Raw genomic sequence first — 18103 nt, 5'->3', positions numbered from 1 at the left:
ATACACATTTATGTTTTTATTTAGGCTGTTTTATAATTTAGGAATTAGTGCTGGGCGATATATCGAGATTCAAGATGTATCGAGTTTTCTATTTTGGCGATTTAGAAAACTATATTATTTTATATATATATATATAATTATGTGTCAAATGTATATAATATCATTATGTATCATTATGTATATAATAACTTATGTATCAAAATGCTAGTTTTAGGAGTTGCTGCTTTTACTTCTCAGAACAACATATAAATGTGTCTGAGGAGACGTGACAGCAGCATAGGATGTCTGCATAGAGAATCCTCCTGTTACACTGGATATTAAGACAGCAAATGCCGCTTGATATCGTATCAATTATATTGATTTTTAATGTAATATTGTCGCCAGAGTCATCTCTACGTCCTAAAAAATGTCATAAAAAAACACTGAAGCAGGACGTGAACCCACGACCCTTTACTACCAAGAGCAGCGGCACAATTCACTGCGCCATCATAACTTCATAGATGTATGATATACAGATTTAACTGTATAACAATATAAGACAACAATCAAGCCTTAAAAGGGGATTCATTTAAATTATCATCTCCTCCTTTATATTTTCCACAGGTTTGTATTCAGTGAACTTTACTACAGACGTCAGTAGATGTTTTAATGCAGATCAACCTCTCAGTGACTTTCACTTAATGATCTACATCTACAATGTTATAAAGAAAACTAAAAAAAAAAAAGTAAATCAACACAACATTAGTAATGATGTGAACACGTCTGTGGTGTGTGATGTTACTAATGTGTTTCAGAGAAAAGTGTTAAGGTTTATTAAAGTGTTTAGAAACAGTGTTCAGGTGGGCGGAGCTAGGTAGAAACCCAGGGTTTCTTTGATAAAACCTGCCAGCGACCAGGTTTAGTTCATGAACAATGTTGCCATAGTAACATACTCACAGAAGAACATACCTCGCGTTTAGGAATGAGATACTCAGTTTCCCTCATTTGAGCCTGAACATACTCAGAGTTTCCCTCATTTCTGTCACTCTGACAGAATGTGACGTCCTTAAACTCTCGCTCTAATATCCAAATTCCTCACATCAACAAGATTTCTCCATTAACATTGTGAATTTAAAAAAAAAGACTATATATATGTTTTTTTAAATGAAGTTTGCCTCCAATTGGAGGGTCTATCACTTAGTACCAGTGACAACTACTGGTTACACAGAGACAGCCAATAGAATGTCCTGGTTTGATTGTAAGGTTTACACTTTAAGATGGAAATTGTTTTCTATATATCTTCTTTTAATTTCTTCATAAACTAGAGATCTATTAAACTTCTATTATATTTCACTGGGTTTAGTTTAGTGTAATATTTACAGGTTGTTAAGAGCTAAATAAACCATAGTTTCCCTACATATGTCTTCTTCTTTCTGTAATAGCTGCTGTACTACTGATAAACTTCTCTCTGAAAAAGAAATATGTATAAAAATACTGTCACACTTATTATGTTGATTATGTTTATTAAGCATTTTTTAATGAATATATCCAAGCCTCTCATTCAGAGAGTGATGGTTTGTTTTTGAAGTAATAAATATCATCTGAAGTTACTCACTACTTGAGTCCTTTTTTTTTTACGAGTACTTTTCCTTCTACCTGAGTAATTATATATTATGAAGTAATAGTACTTTTACTCTACCCACCACTGGTTGATGTTTCATTCTTTTCATTGGTTGATTGGTAATGCAGCACACCTGAGTGGAAACACACACACACATACACATCAGTGTTACACTCTCAGTCTGTGTGTGTGTGTTCAAGGACCAGGAAGCAGCTCACATCTGGATCTGGATCTGGACCTGAACCTGAACCTGGACCCAGCTGTGTGTCCTATAGAAGTGACCAGTCCATGGACAAACCCATTAACTTCAAAGGAGGTCCATCTACTGACCCACAGTGAGTCCACATAAAGAAGGTGCTGGTTGTCTTCCTGATGGTCCAGGGGCCTCATTTATTGATCCGTTCATAGAACTGGTTCTAAATACGTTCAGACCAATGAAATGTAGAATGTGCACCAGTACAAAAAGAATCAGTATTTATGAAGCGTGTGGACAGAGGTCGTACACACAGCAGTGTTGATTAATCCCACCTGTTCTAAAGCTAGCACATGTTCAGGATCATTTACATTAAGACACGCCTCCAATTGACCATATATGGTAGCAGCAATCCTTTTAACCCTCCTATTATTCTTGGGGTCAATTTGACCTCATTCACTGTTTATCACTCAAAAAATAATAGACTTTTTTTTGCTTTATATTTTATGACTTTTCCTAATTTGATACAATTGATTAAACATAAGATGATCATGATAATATTTATTCATTGTGATGAACACATATTACACACATTGGTGTAAAGCGTGTGTGCGTGTGCGTGTGACTTTACATCTCCACACCTACAGAGGCAGAGTTGATACATGACATTGTAAAGTAATTTCATTTTTTCATTTTCAAACATGTGAAACCCCTCACACACAAAAAACAACTACAAAAACATTAAAAAAAACCCATAAAGTCAAAAAATAAATAAATAAAAACTCATCCACTGTTAAAAGAGGAGTGAAACTTTATAGTGAATAACTCCATAGGAATGTGTATGAACTGTGTATGAATGATGGTGGTGGTGGTTAGAGGGGCCGTAGGCACCAAATGGTAGCCACACTTCTGTCAGTCTGCCCCAGGGCACCTGTGGCTACAATGTAGCTTACCACCACTAGTATGACTGGTGTGAATGAATAATTGTTTCTGTTCACAATTTGAGTTTTTATTATTATTATATATTTTACAAAAAAGAAATAGAAATAAGTAAATAAATGTCTATAAGGGGGGAACGGGGAGCAGGGAGGGGGTGGGGTCACCAACATCAATCACTATGGTTCATTGTGTGAGAGTCATGAATGTTCACCACACATTAGAAAATATTTAGATGAAAACTATTCCAGATAAATTAATTGTAATATAAAAGTTTGTCCTGATGGTGGCGCTAGAGAGCAGGTCATTGTTTATTATCAAGGCCTTATTTATGGATTCAACTAATAAACAAAGTGTCTGACACTAAGGCCCTATGCTACTAATTTAGATTATTATATCCTGGATTAATCTGTTAGCTTCAACTAACCAAACATTCCCTGTCAGAGAGAAGCTGTCCTACGAAGGTTGATAACAACACGCTAATTATACCCAAGTGTTTTCAGCCTGGGTATGTGCACGTTCACATGAAAGGGGTGGAGCTAGCAGCGTCTGACCAATCACTACAATGGAGAAAACTGGCAGAGCGTCTTTACAGTAGGAGGAGCTTATGATCTTATACTTGCTGTGTGAAAGGAGCTTCTTTTTATAAATACAATACAATTTGATTGATTGACTGATTAAATAATTATCATGAATTTATATCCATGACGACAGTGAAGATCAACATTGTTAGTGCTGCACACCAGAAGGCGGAGCTTTTAAACTCCCTCAGATCTGATCCACTTCATAACCTGGTCCGATCAAATTTAAAATGATAAATAATTAAAATCCATAATTCAGACCAAAAACAACACAGTTGTTACAGAAAAGGCAGGAATGAAAGAACCTAGACAGGAAGCTGCTGATACTGTTGTTACGTACAGCGCACCTATCCTAGGCTGGCAGTAGGGTATATCGCCCCTCCCCATCTTCAGATAGCCACTCAGCTGCACTCCGCTCTGCTGTCAGTAGCGCGCCTCGTCTGTGGGTGCGTGCTCGTCTGGTCAGCGTTTGACAGCCGCAGGCACAGCCGTGCCTTGACTGGATGGACACTGCTGGATCCTTTTGATTCTAAGGTTATGGTTTGGGTTTAGACCTGACGGGATCGGGAGTACTGTTTTCATGTTTTCTTTGGGTGGGTTTAGACGGGGTTGGTTTTCATTTCTTAGTTTGGGTGTGGCCCCAGCTCCGCGGGCCCTGTACAGGGTTAACCTGGCACTGCACCTTTTTGTTCTGTTTAGCTGACTCGTCAGGTCCAACTTTCAGTTCTTACTTTGTAAATCGTTACCTTGTCTTTCTTTGTTTTTTTGTTAGTTTTGGGACATGGGATTTAGGGCTTTGTTGATAGCTCCTTTTTCCTCAGGAAACAGTGGAAACCCAGCAATCCTGGCACTGCATAAATAAAAATGTTAAAATTGTATATCCTGGTTTCCCCCTGTCCTTTATAAATATGTTAATTCCTTTCAGGTCGTAACACTGTTAATGTGTAAAAGTGTGAATACGTTAAATAACTATGGCATAAAACTTATTAATAAAACATGCGTTTATAAAACACGGTGTTTGCCAACTAAACCACCTCCAACAACACAGAAGAAGAAGAAGAGGAAACTACCACTAAAAAAATCAGAAGAAGAAGAACAGCGTAAATGAACACTTGGTACATGCACCAATACAACTTTATTTGTCTTAACAAAAAGATCAATAAAGCTGATCAGTTACGATGCGTCTCTATAGATATTAGATGATAACAGTGATCTTCATCATAACGGCTGTAGTTGACGATGGCATCACGTTCACTTGATAAATCATTACCTCGGCTCCTTGTGACAGTGAGACATATAATAATAATAATAATAAATATATATTCCATCAAAGACAGAACAGACAAACACATACGACACTAATCTGTGAAGTTTGCCTCTAATTAAAGAGTCAATCACTTAGTACCATTGACAACTACTGGTTTCACAGAGACAGCCCATAGAATGTCCTGGTTTGATTACACACACATACAGAGGGGTATTCCATAAAGCGGGTTATGTTCAAACTATGAGTATCTCATTCCTAAACGCGAGGTATGTTCTTCTCTGAGTATGTTACCATGGCAACATTGTCCGTGAACTAAACCTGGTCGCTGGCAGGTTTTATCAAAGAAACCCTGGGTTTCTACCTGGCTCCGCCCACCTGAACACCGTTTCTGAACACTTTAATAAACCTTAACACTTTTCTCTGAAACACATTAGTAACATCACACACCACAGACGTGTTCACATCATTACTAATGTTGTGTTGATTTACTTTTTTTTTTTTTAGTTTTCTTTCTAACATTGTGGATACAGATCATTAAGTGAAAGTCACTGAGAGGTTGATCTACATTAAAACATCTACTGACGTCTGTTGTAAAGTTCACTGAATACAAACCTGTGGATAATATAAAGGAGGAGATGATCATTTAAATTAATCCACTTTTAAGGCTCAATTGTTGTTTTATATTGTTCTACAGTTGAATCTATAGTTCACACATCTTTGAAGGTATGATGGCACAGTGAACTGTGATGCTGCACTTGGAAATGATGGGTCGTGGGTTCGCGTCCCGCTTCAGTGCTTTCTTATAACATTTATTAGGACGTAGAGATGACTGTGGCGACAATATTACATAAAAATCAATATAATTGATGCAATATCAAGTAGCATTTACTGTCTTTATATCCAGTGTAACAGGAGGACTCTCTATGCAGACATCCTATGCTGCTGACACGTCTCCTCAGACACATTTTATTCATATTATTCACCGCTCGTCACGTCACTGAAGCAATAAAGTGATGAAGCGACCAAAAAGTGTGACTAATTACAGGTGATTTAAGCCACAATAGTCACTGAAGACTGAACAAACCTTTAGAACAGGCTCATATTCCTCAAACACCGGCTTATTTCACCCATTAGGGTGAATAAATCACTATTTTCTGGGTGGTTGCCATGGCAGCTTGATTAAATCTCGGATCCATTGATGATGGCTTTTTGTCGCGCGCGTGCACATTAGTAACCCAAGGTTTACATCATAAGTTTCCCATCGCTGGGTATGTTGACCCAGAGTTTATGGATAGACTCAGAGTTTGTTAACCCTCCTTTATGGAATACCCCTCAGATGTTAACACACACACACACACACACACACACACAACTTTCCTAATTCTGCACACAGATTGAAAGACACACAGATCAAGGTCTTTGAATCAGCAGCTACTGTGGCCTTTTTTTTTTTTTCTCGAATTATTTTTCCATCAGTTATATACAAATCATTTACATTTATACATTGAATGTGAACTAAGAAAAAAGAAAACAAAAACAAAAAAAATCCTGCACACACGTGGCCTTAAGTACAAAATAAATAACTTGGTCAAATTAAGTATTAGGAGGTCTGTCCAAATTTACATATCATTATAATAATTAATAAAGGGTTGCCAGATTGAGTAAAACATTTGTTCTTTCTGCCTTAAAGGAGACATATCATGGTTTTAAATCCTTTCTTTTTACATATAAATCATACAGTTGTGGTCTATATAAAGTGGAACTGCAATGCTTGGGTCTGAATTCCTAATTATTATAGCTCCACCCCTTTTCTACCCCTTTTCTGATGTCCTTCTGAGAGCAACTCGTTTTGGTGCGGCCTCTTTAAATGCAAATGAGACACTTCATACCCCGCCCCCTCTCCAGGTTGCAGAGGTGACAGTCAGTTCAACTCCACCCTGTTCGGCCATTTTTGTAGTTTGATAGAAGAGATATGGCTATGTAGCGGCGCAGAAAAAGTTTATTCACACGTTATTTACACAATGTCAACAACAGAAGACTTGTCCATCCAGCCTTACATGTTTGAGCCAGAGTCTGACCCAGGGGAGCGAGATGAAAATGAAGATGATGAACCTGCAGAACCCTAACAAGTGAGCTAACACAAGCACCGAGCTAATGCTAGCACCAAGCTAACGTCACAAAATGCATTTTAATAGTCTTTTCGGAGAAAAAAACGGCAAAATGAAATGACTAATGAAAACTTTAGACTTAAATTAAATCACGTAGGCCATATCATCAAGGATATAAAACGAGCACACAGTGCTAACATATGAAGACGGTGCAACTGCTAATGCTAACAAAACAATGACAGGGACGTCTTATCATCACACTTTTTAGCGTTATTTACAGCTTACCGAAGTGCTCTGTTCGTCCTCTCCAAAAATAGAAGGAATTGAACCCTCAATCAGACAAAGTCTTTCTGTAAATCCTTCTTTATACTGGTGGAGGTTGATGAAGCAGTCATCATTGAAGTGCTTCGCACACACAAAAATGACCTTACCCACAGATGTGGGTACATTTCTATAAAAATAAAACTCAACCAGGCACTTTGAAAAGGTTCTGATGCTGGGGGACGTTGTAATGAAGCGTGTGGGTTACTACATCCAACAACCCAACATTTTGACTTATCCTCTCGTAACTTCTGCATCCTGGAGCTTGGACTACAAAATAAAAGCGAGAAATAAAAATGGCGGATTGCTCGAAGTGTTGGGCCTAGAGTCGATGTACTAATTTGGCAGTTCCGCTGCAAATACTGTGACGTTATTGTTCAAAAACGTCATAGAGAATTGAAAAATTGAAACATATTGAAAAATGTGACCAAAACAAAATATAAAGATATCTACGGAGCACCTGAACAGATTATTTTAACTTTTCTGTACTTCTAAACAATCTAAATATACATCAAAATGCATTTAAGGGCTAAAAAAGTGGATTTAGCATGATGTGTCCCCTTTAAAGAATATTTAATTTTTTCCAATTGTAAATATTGGATCTCTGAGAACATCTCTGAGAAGGTGTTGATGAGTAGGAGGGATTGTATTGTTCCAGTTTAGTTAAAATTAGACGTCTGGCTAGCAACATCACAAAACATAATACATTACCTTGCCAACTGTTCAAATGTATATCTGTAGGTACAACACCAAATAATGACATTACTGGTCAGCTGGGAGTTTAACATTGAAAATGACTGACAAAGTCTCAATTATTTCATTCCAGTCGAGGGTGATGTACGGACAGTTTCAAAATGTGTGAGACAATGAAGCACTGTAACCATCAGGTCCAGGGCATTTAGAGTTTTGCATACACTGTATGGTTTGTTTTATTTCTAAGTTTGATATAGGTTGTTCTAATATCATTTTGTTTTCCCAACTTATAGTAGGTATTTGTAGGTTATCAAAAAATGTTTTATGAAGCATGGATCATTATTAAATTCTGAAGAATACAATTTTGTATAGAAGTTCTTGAAAGTATCATTTATTATTTTAGGATTTGTTGTTGTCTGACCAGTATCTATTCGTATCTCTGTTATTAACCTTGATGCTGCTTCTTCTTTAATTTGCTGGGCTAAAAGTTTACCTGTTTTTTCCCCCATATTCATAATTTTTGTACCTTAATTGTGTCAAGGATTTAATGGTTTCTGCTGTATATAGTAAATTGAGTTCAGTTTGCACTGACTGCTTTCTTTTATATAGATCAGGTGTAGGGGAGTTAGCATAAACTTTGTCAATTTCTTTTAGTTCTTGGGTCAATTTCAACTCCTTTTCCCTCCGTTGTTTATTTTTTAAGCTACTCTGGCAAATAATCTGGCCTCTGATATATGCTTTAAATGTTTCCCACAAAGTAGATCTTTTTATATCTGGATCATCATTTGTGTGAAAAATATTTCAATTTGTTTCTACAATTCTTCAATTATTTTATCATCTGATAGAAGTGCATTATTAAACCTCCATTTTTTGGTTATCGGCCATATTCCATCTCTATTTGGAATGACACCCGACTATGGTCAGATAACACAATTGCTTTGTAATCACAATATTTAATGTTTGTTAAATATGCATAATCGATTAAAAAGAAATCTATTCTAGAAAACGAATGAGCTAGGAGATAGAACTCTAAATGGATCAAATAATTCATAGGTGTTCATGAATCTATGAATGGTTTTGGCAGATTTTGATAAGATAGATGATTTTTGTGATGATCTATCAATTGTTGGGTCTAACACCAGGTTCATATCCCCTCCAATTATTACTTTATGGGAGTCCATATTAGGTAATACTGTAAAGAAAGAACAAAAAAAAAAGTCACGTCATCAACATTGGGGGCGTATACACTTGCGAGAGTAACTGATTTATTGTGCAATTTTCCTGTAACAATAACATATCTTCCTCGAGGGTCAGATATTACTTTTGATGCTGAAAAAGGAATTGTTTTTTTTAATAATTATAGCTGCGCCTCTGTTTTTAATTGGAAACTTAGAATGATACACCTGTCCAATCCATTTAGCTCGCAACCGTTTATGATCCTGATCTTTTAAGTGTGTTTCTTGTAAAACCCGATATCCATGTCTAATGTTTTAAGGTGAGTCAATATATTCTCTCGTTTAACAGGTCCATTGAGTCCTTTACAATTCCAGGAGATAATATTGACCAAATTTTTATGCCCAGATAAATGCAAAATATAATTTTTAGCCATAACTGTTAATTATATACATTAATGTATTTCTAAAAAAAATAATAATATTAAATAAATAAATGAATAACATTGTGTACAAATATACATGTATATACCTCCATACACACCCATATGCATATAAACATATTTATGTATACTTGTGTGCCAATGTATGCACATACATTCATAGTGAGGAAATTTAGGAACAAGTAAATAATAATAAAAAAAATAAAAATAATAATAAAATAAATAAAAAGTAAAAATATTCACATTCTTTGGGTACCTGGTTCAGTCCGTTACATAGTTCCTGTAGGCCACAGTATTACCACAGGTGTCAAAATTAGTGCTCTTACGTTCAATGCTCCTCCAGTGAAGGTACCTTGTTGTCAATAAACCTCTCCACTTCCGGTCGGTGAATGTTTTTTTGGAGCCGTCGACTGCAATCTCCAATTTGACAGGAAAAAACATTCTGTATTGGATTCCAGCGTCGCAGAGTTTAGTTTTCACTTGATTGAAGACTGCTGTTGTTAAACTACCTCTGGGCTCATATCTGGGAAGATGTGTATCTGTGCTCCTTCAAAGAACAGCTTGCCTTTGGTCCGAGACAGCAACATGATCTTTTCTTTATCCGAATAGTAGTGGAGGTTAGCGATCATAGGTCGGAGTTGTTCACCACTACGTGGTTTTGGGGCAAGGCTCCTGTGGGCGCGATCAACCAGGATGGGACCGTCATAGTTTTCTTCACCAAGCACTGTGGACAGAAACTTAGTCACAAACATGGTTGGCTTATTCTTTTCAGATCCTTCTGGAATGTTTAATATCCTGAAGTTTCTTATGATCAGCAGAAATTGGTAGGAGTTCTCCAAAGTCGTAAGTCTATCAGAAGCGTCACTGAAGGACTGCTCCATGCTCGTCTGTGTGTCAGCCGCTTCCGCCTGCATTGAAGATAGTCTCTCAACTTTTTCCGTTAGCTCGTCACGGATAGTTTTCATCTCCGCTTTGGTTGTCTCCTGTAAGGATGACATCTCAACACGTATTTCTTGGCCGAGACCCTCCATCTCTGTTTTAAGAAATGATCGCATGGTGTCTGTACGAGTTGAATTCTGATCTCAACTCGGCACGCAAAATGCCAAGTGATATTGGGCTTTCTTCTGTTATCCCCGTAGCGCCGCTAGCTTTAGCACCTTCACTTTTTTCTGCGGTGGCGGCGTGAAATTCAACCTCCAGAATTGTCTGCGTGTATTGCCTGCCCCTCCTTTGAGACATTCTGATCTCACAGATGTTGTGGCTCGATTTATTTGAAGTTGGCTGGTCCGGAAAGTAAACTTTTAATCAATTTTACACGGAGCTGGTCCCTTACTCTGCTTACGCCATGAGACCGGAAGTGGAAGCTCTGTGGCCTTTTTAATGTGTGAATGTTATTAATGAAACACATTATAGTGATGATTTCTTCAATTTAAATTGTATTTTTAAGGAACCTGTTTACACTTATTGTTATGAGTACTGTTCCTTCTACTTTAGTAATTCATTTTCAACATTATGAAGTAACAGTACTTTTACTCTACCCACCACTGGTTGGTGTTTCATTGTTTTCATTGCTTGATTGGTAATGCAGCACACCTGAGTGGAAACCGGAGGGAGTCTGATCACTCACAGCACGCACACATACACACACACTGACCTCATTGGGAGGTGGAGACACATGATTAACTACACATTTTTCTCTTTATTATACAAATATTGCTTTTTTTGCTTGCTTTTATCAATAGATAATCTGATATTATGTATTGAGGTTATTATATTAAGAACTTTGGGTGGATCTGATGAAGGAACGTAGACAGGTAAAATTTTTGGGTGTGTCTTGTCTTAACCAAGTAGCGGTGCGTATCATAAAGCCTGTCATTGTTTCATGTTCAAATGACAAATATAGTATAGTATGACTTTGTATTACAGCACAATTTACAACTACTCAATAATTAACTGATTTTATTTACAGTATTAGGTTCAGGCATGTTAGTAGGACAAAGAGCAAAACACACACACACACACACACACACACAAATCATCTTTTATCATATTGCAAATACATTCTAAACCCTATGATTAGCAACTTTAACCTTACACTTAACAGCATTGATAAGGAAAGAGCCTGTAGATACATTTCACAACAAACGTACAACTACAGAGTCCAGACTGGTGAAATGTACAGATGATATATCAGATTGGACCAAAAACTGAACAGAAAAAAAAACACAGCACAAGTATATCAATGGTCTTTTTTTTAAATGTGTTTTAAGAAGCAGTAAGACAGTAACTAATGCCACTCATTACCAATAGTCACTAGTCACAAATAAGCACATTTATTGTTATTCTGTGATCTTGCTATTCCACTGTTGTCATTACTATCTCCGCCACAGTATTAGTTTGTGTATGTGTATGGTGTTTTTATTTTTATCTATTATTTTTCTGTATATTTATATATCTATATATTTATTTATTTATTTTTTTTAATTTTTGTTTTTGTTTTAAATATTTGCCCTATTTAGTTAGGTGCGTAAAGTCAGGGTGAAAAGTGGCCCATTGAGAGTAGTAAGCACCCCCAATCAAAAACCCTCTACCCAGCTGCCCTATCTGGTGGAGTGAGTGGTGAGCATGTCTCAGCACTTTTGATGGACTATGTTATTTGACGTGGTGCTGATGTAAATCTCAGCAAACAGTGGAAGGTGAAAGAGAAAAGACTTTGTAGGAATGGTCTCCAGTGTGTAGGTGAGTCTTAGACAGCGTGTGATCTTCAGATTTGTGAGGGATTGAAGACAAATAAAGCCTCAGTCCAACAGACTTGTTCTCCTCTTCAGTGGAAACATGCTGAGATGTTCCACACGTGAGCTGAGCTCCAAAGGCTGCTCCACACTCACTGCACTGTGGCTCTGCAGGACATCACCCACTGTTACTGATGTTCACATGATGTTAGCAGAGCTTCCTGTGCTTTCCTCCAGCTGCTCCTCAGCATGTCTGAGTGTCTGTGTCTTCTCCACAGCAGCTTGGAGGGTGTGGATGGTTCCTCTGGAGCTGAGCCTGACTCCATCTTTACGGTGTGTACGTCTACAAAGACACTAAACCCGTGTCAGCCTGTGATCAAACCACTGCACACACACACACACACACACACACACACACACACACACACAGATGATTGGAGCAGGTCTTCACTTATCACCTTTAATGTGTTTCTGTTCCAGCTGCTGGAGGACAACATCATCAGCTTTGTTAAGGCTGAACTCAAACACATGCAGAAGCTTGTGGATGGAGATGATCCAGAGTGCTCAGAGAGTCTGATGGAGGGTGAAGATGAGGAGCAGAGGAGGAGCAGGGAGGCCTTTCTGAACATCACACTGTATTTCCTGAAGAGGATGAAGCAGGAGGAGCTGGCTGAGCATCTGCAGAGCAGTAAGAGCATGTGAACATCTTCACTGTGAGGAACATCACATGAAGGACACAAAGCTGGCTTTTCTTTTTCAAAGCATGATTCAATCAGTCACATTTAATCTGAGGAACCATCCAGACTGAGAACATCACACGCTTTGATCTCCAATGTTCAAACCTGCTCTGACTTCTCCACTCTAACATTAAGTTTGTTTTCATTCAGGAACAAAAGCTCATCGATACCAACGTGAGCTGAAGTCCAAGCTGAAGAAGAAATTCCAGTGTGTGTCTGAGGGCGTGGCTAAAGCAGGAAGTCCAACCCTCCTGAAGGAGATCTACACAGAGCTCTACATCACAGAGGGAGGGGGTGGAGAGGTCAACCAGGAACACGAGGTCATACAGATAGAAACAGCATCCAGGAGATCAGACACAGCAGAAAGAGCCATCACACTAGAAGAGCTCTTTAAAGCCCCTCCTGGAAGACCTCGACCAATCAGGACAGTGATGACAAAGGGCGTGGCTGGCATTGGGAAAACACTCTTAACACACAAGTTCACTGTAGACTGGGCTGAAGATAAAGCCCAGCAGGAGGTCCACTACACATTCCCACTGACCTTCAGAGAGCTGAACGTGCTGAGGGGGAGGAGCTTCAGCTTGGTGGGACTTGTTGATCACTTTTTCTCTGGAAACAAAGAAGCAGGAATCTGCAGCTTCCAGGACTTCCTGGTTTTGTTTATCTTAGATGGTCTGGATGAGTGTCGGGTCCCTCTGGACTTCCTCAGCACTCAGACCCTGACTGATGTCTCAGAGTCCACCTCAGTGGAGGTTCTGCTGATAAACCTCATCAGAGGAGATCTGCTTCCATCAGCCCGCCTCTGGATAACCACACGGCCTGCAGCAGCCAATCAGATCCTTCCTGAGTGTGTGGACATGGTGACAGAGGTCAGAGGGTTCACTGACCTTCAGAAGGAGGAGTACTTCAGGAGGAGGTCCACAGATGAGGAGCAGGTATGCAGGATCATGTCCCACATCAGGACATGCCGTAGCCTCCACATCATGTGCCACATCCCTCTCTTCTGCTGGATCACTGCTACAGTTCTGGAGGACATGTTGAAGAGAATAGAGGAGGGAGAGCTGCCCAGGACTCTGACTCAGATCTACAGCCACTATGTGGTCCTTCAGAACAAAGTCAAGACAGTGAAGTTTGATGGAGGAACTGCCACAGATCAACACTGGAGTCCACAGAGCAGGAAGATGATGGAGTCTCTGGGAAAACTGGCTTTTGAGCAGCTGCAGAAAGGAAAGCTGATCTTCTATGAGAGTGACCTGACAGAGTGTGGCATGGACCTCAGAACAGCCTCAGTGTGCTCAGGAGTGTTCACACAGGTCTTCATAGAGGAGAGCAGCCTGTACCAGGACAAGGTGTTTACCTTCATCCACCTGAGCCTTCAGGAGTTTCTGGCTGCTCTTCATGTCCATCAGACCTTCATCAGCTCTAAAATCAATCTTCTGGAGAAGTCATTGATGTTTAAATTCAAACAAACTCTTAAGCTTCTCCATAGTGGAGGTCAGCCTGACTTTAACCTTCTCCATCAGAGCGCTGTGGACGAGGCCTTACGGAGTCCAAACGGACACTTGGACTTGTTCCTCCGCTTCCTGCTGGGTCTTTCACTGCCGACCAATCAGAGGCTCCTACAAGGCCTGCTGACACAGACAGGAAGTGACTCACAGACCAATCAGAGAACAATTGAATACATCAAGGAGAAGCTGAGTAAGAGTTTGTCCACAGAGAGAAGCATCAACCTGTTCCACTGTCTGAATGAAATGAATGATCACTCTCTGCTGGAGCAGATCCAACAGTCCATGAGATCAGGAAGTCTCTCCACAAAGAAACTGTCTCCTGCTCAGTGGTCAGCTCTGGTCTTTATCTTACTGTCATCACAAGAACATCTGGATGTCTTTGACCTGAAGAGATTCTGTCCTTCAGAGGAAGCTTTTCTGAATCTGCTCCCAGTGATCAAAGCCTCAAAGAAAGTTAAGTATGTGACTTTAGAAGAACATGTCTTTCATTATGTCACAGACAAACATCTGTAAGGTTTCTCTGATTCTTCATCAGGTTGAGTTTCTGTGGTCTCTCAGAGAGAAGCTGTGCAGCTCTGTCCTCAGTCCTCAGCTCTCAGTCCTCCAGTGTGAAACATCTGGACCTGAGTAACAATGATCTGCAGGATTCAGGAGTGAAGCTGCTGTGTGAAGGACTGAAGAGTCCTCACTGTAAACTGGACTCTCTCAGGTCAGTGGATCACATGTTCCATCAACATTGTCCTGTTCCTCATCTCCTCACTTGTTTCCTGAGTTGTGGATGTTTTTCTGAATCCAGTCTGTCAGGTTGTGTCATCACAGAGGTAGGCGGGGCTTCTCTGGCAGCAGCTTTGCGCTCCAACTCCTCCAGTGTGAGAGAGCTGGACCTGAGCTACAACCATCCAGGAGACTCAGCAGTGAAGCTGCTCTCTCAGACACTGAACACTCTGAGGTGAGACACATCACAGCAGCTCATCACATGTTCACATCAATCCCCATCACATGTGTGACAGAGAGCTGTATCAGAGGAATGTGATGAAGGTTTGAGAGGTGGGACACTAAAGGAGGAGGACTGGGACAGGTTAGAGGGATGAAGGACAGAAATAAGAAGGTAGTGAGGAGTGAGGAGAGGCTGATGGAGAACTATGAGGAGCTGATGAAGGAATGAGAGAGATCAGAGGAGGTGGAACCAATCAGTGAGGATTGTGTTCATATAAGAATATAAATATATCTTATGAAATTATATTTTAATTATTACTCTGACACAAGTTATCAAGTCAAAAAATTAGAGATGAACTGAAATGTAAATGACTGGTCCAAAACCAAAATAAACATTTCCAGCTCTGAATATTACTAACCACTAAAAGTAAAACATTGCAATTGTATAAATTATTACCAATGTTTCAAATAATCAATCAATTAAAGGTTAGTTAGGGGAAATTAAGATCTTTTGTGCTCTGAAAAAGGAACAAAGAATATCCATCATGTGTAGCAGCTGTAAACCTGTAAAAACTTTGACCAATGAAAAAGTACGTTTTTTTTTATTTATAAACAAATCACGTATCTTTGTCTCCCTGCTCGTTCTCCATCCCTCGCGTGCACGAGCCCACACTCAAAGTGCGTCATTGGTGACAGACTTAAAACAGTTTTTAGTCACGTTTAACATACAGTATATAATGATAAAGTTTAGTGTTTACTTACTGCTGAATGAGACGGCGTAGTTTCTACACAATACAAGTGATGAGCTAAAATCCACTTCTGCAGCAGCTGTGCTAATGCATGTGAGTGAGACGGAGCACAGAGGGGAGGGGGGTAAGCTACATTCAAAATCATGCTAGCTTTAGAAAATCACCTACCCTGCTTTTAAAATATGAAAATATTTATTTAGCACTGACATTCCAACAATGCGTAATATAAAATAAAATAATACAATGTTTAACTTGACCCACTCATACAATTATTAAAACAGAAATATGTATGTTTTTAAAACGTTTTAAATTTATTTCAAACTGTAGACTTATCTTATAAATATCATTGTTTAACAATTGTTAGAGTTTTCGAGCTAACTCTGGTGTTCAGTACCTGAGATTTCATACAGAGAGACGAAGTCAGAGGTTTTGCTGAATCAATCAATCAGTTTATTAAAGACGAACAGAAAATGAATCAACAAGTCAATAGAAGAACAGACACTCATCTAAAACACAGCTGTGGTCCTCAGGGTCTGCTCACTCCCTGGGCCCCAAACATAGATTTATCAGTGTTTTTATATATTTAGAAATCAAATGATCGGCTCCTTGTAATTAGTTAAAGATGTCATTTACTGGTGATTTAAAGCAATACAAATTATGTTTAAGATTTATTTATTTATTCATTATTATTGATCATTTGGGGGTCTATGGTGTCTGTTTATGTGATATATTTAAGTATATAGAACATGAGTTGTTTAACATATATTAAGTTTAATTTTAAAATATAATTATTCTTATTTGTTAATGATTTAGACTTTGTACATTTTGGGTCAAACTGACATTTTAGTGTTAATCTGATTGTCTTGTTTATATCTGATTTGTCTCTATGTTTACATACATGGTTGTGTTGTTTTTAGATTTAGATTAAGTTGAAATCAGATGTTCTGAAACTGTTTGTCCTTGTTCTGAAAATGACAGCTAACACGTTGATCTGAATATATTTTATGAATAGTTTTCTTGAGTATAAAGATATATAATTATAGTATTACACACAAAAAGAAACCATGAATAATAATCCATTCTAACATTTCCTCTCTTCACACTGTTTAACAGTGTGACTATATAAAATTATGAATAAGACAAAATATTTAATTCAGACTATGTTTTATTATGTTATATTAACGTTATTTGGAAATTATAATATCAGGTTACTTAAAGTAAGCTTGTTAATTTATTTTATTTTTCCTTCAATTTTATTTCAAGTTGTATTCCTATTTTGTTTACCATTGTTAGAGTGGGACAAAAACTTTTATTTAACTTTATTACATTTATTTGGATTTACTGTTAGACTATGTTTTAATAAAAGAAAAAAGTTATAAGTAGAACAGAACAGAATAAAAACATGATTTGTGTTTAAATTAAACATACACAGTAAACTTGAAATTATCCACTTATATTTATCCGTACAAACAATAACTGAATACATGCTCATCAAAATCAATCTTATAAAACATCACATGATTACAAAAGGTGTTGTAAGAATTATTCAATACAGATTTTATAATTTCTTTATTACATACAACCACATAGTGAGGTGAGTCTATGATTGCTATGTAGTGTGTGTGTATTTTATTTTAATATCACTTCTCTTTCCATGTGAATGTGAAAACCCACAGCAGGAACCTTAACTGATTGATTGATTGATGCTTATTTCTTAGTGAGGAAAAATACAATTCACGGTCCCTGCCTGCCCACAGCGACCAATCAGGAAATGACATTCAGAAATTATATCAATCTTTATCAAATGTTATATGGAAGCTTTTGAAGCACAAACAACAAAAAATTGATTATGATTTTTTTAAAATATTCAAGTTATAATTCTACTATCTAATTCTATCCATGTCTACATATGTATTTATCTATCTGAGGATATAAATACACATAAGGGTTTTAGTTGTGAGATTTTTAGAACATAAAGACAGGAAAAATGACATATTTTACACAGTTGTAACATAATATTCAAACTAACAGAGATTATTAAAGAAGTGAATAAAAAAGTAAGAAAATAACCCAAAGAACTGAAAGTAAATCAAATCATTAGAATAAAACAGGAATTAGAACAAAACA

The 18103-nt window shown here is 37.9% G+C and overlaps 1 protein-coding gene across 1 annotated transcript in view; it reads left to right on the top strand.

Annotated features, from left to right (window-relative positions):
• Positions 1 to 12680: 12680 nt before the first annotated feature.
• The window catches only part of LOC114458783 (protein NLRC3-like), a 7376-nt gene continuing 1953 nt past the window's right edge, over positions 12681 to 18103 (top strand). Inside the window, exons 1-3 of the mRNA XM_028441173.1 lie at positions 12681 to 12734; positions 12934 to 14749; positions 14827 to 14882. Of these exons, the coding sequence (XP_028296974.1) occupies positions 12698 to 12734; positions 12934 to 14749; positions 14827 to 14882 (1909 nt within the window). The 5' untranslated portion in view covers positions 12681 to 12697. The remainder of the gene's footprint in view (positions 12735 to 12933; positions 14750 to 14826; positions 14883 to 18103) is intronic.

The sequence above is a fragment of the Gouania willdenowi genome, unplaced genomic scaffold (genome assembly GCF_900634775.1).
Source record: "Gouania willdenowi unplaced genomic scaffold, fGouWil2.1 scaffold_184_arrow_ctg1, whole genome shotgun sequence".
In the NCBI taxonomy this organism is placed as follows: Eukaryota; Metazoa; Chordata; class Actinopteri; order Blenniiformes; family Gobiesocidae; genus Gouania; species Gouania willdenowi.
The sequence above is the reverse complement of the archived record's forward strand: the minus strand, read 5'-3'. Positions and strand labels throughout refer to the sequence as shown.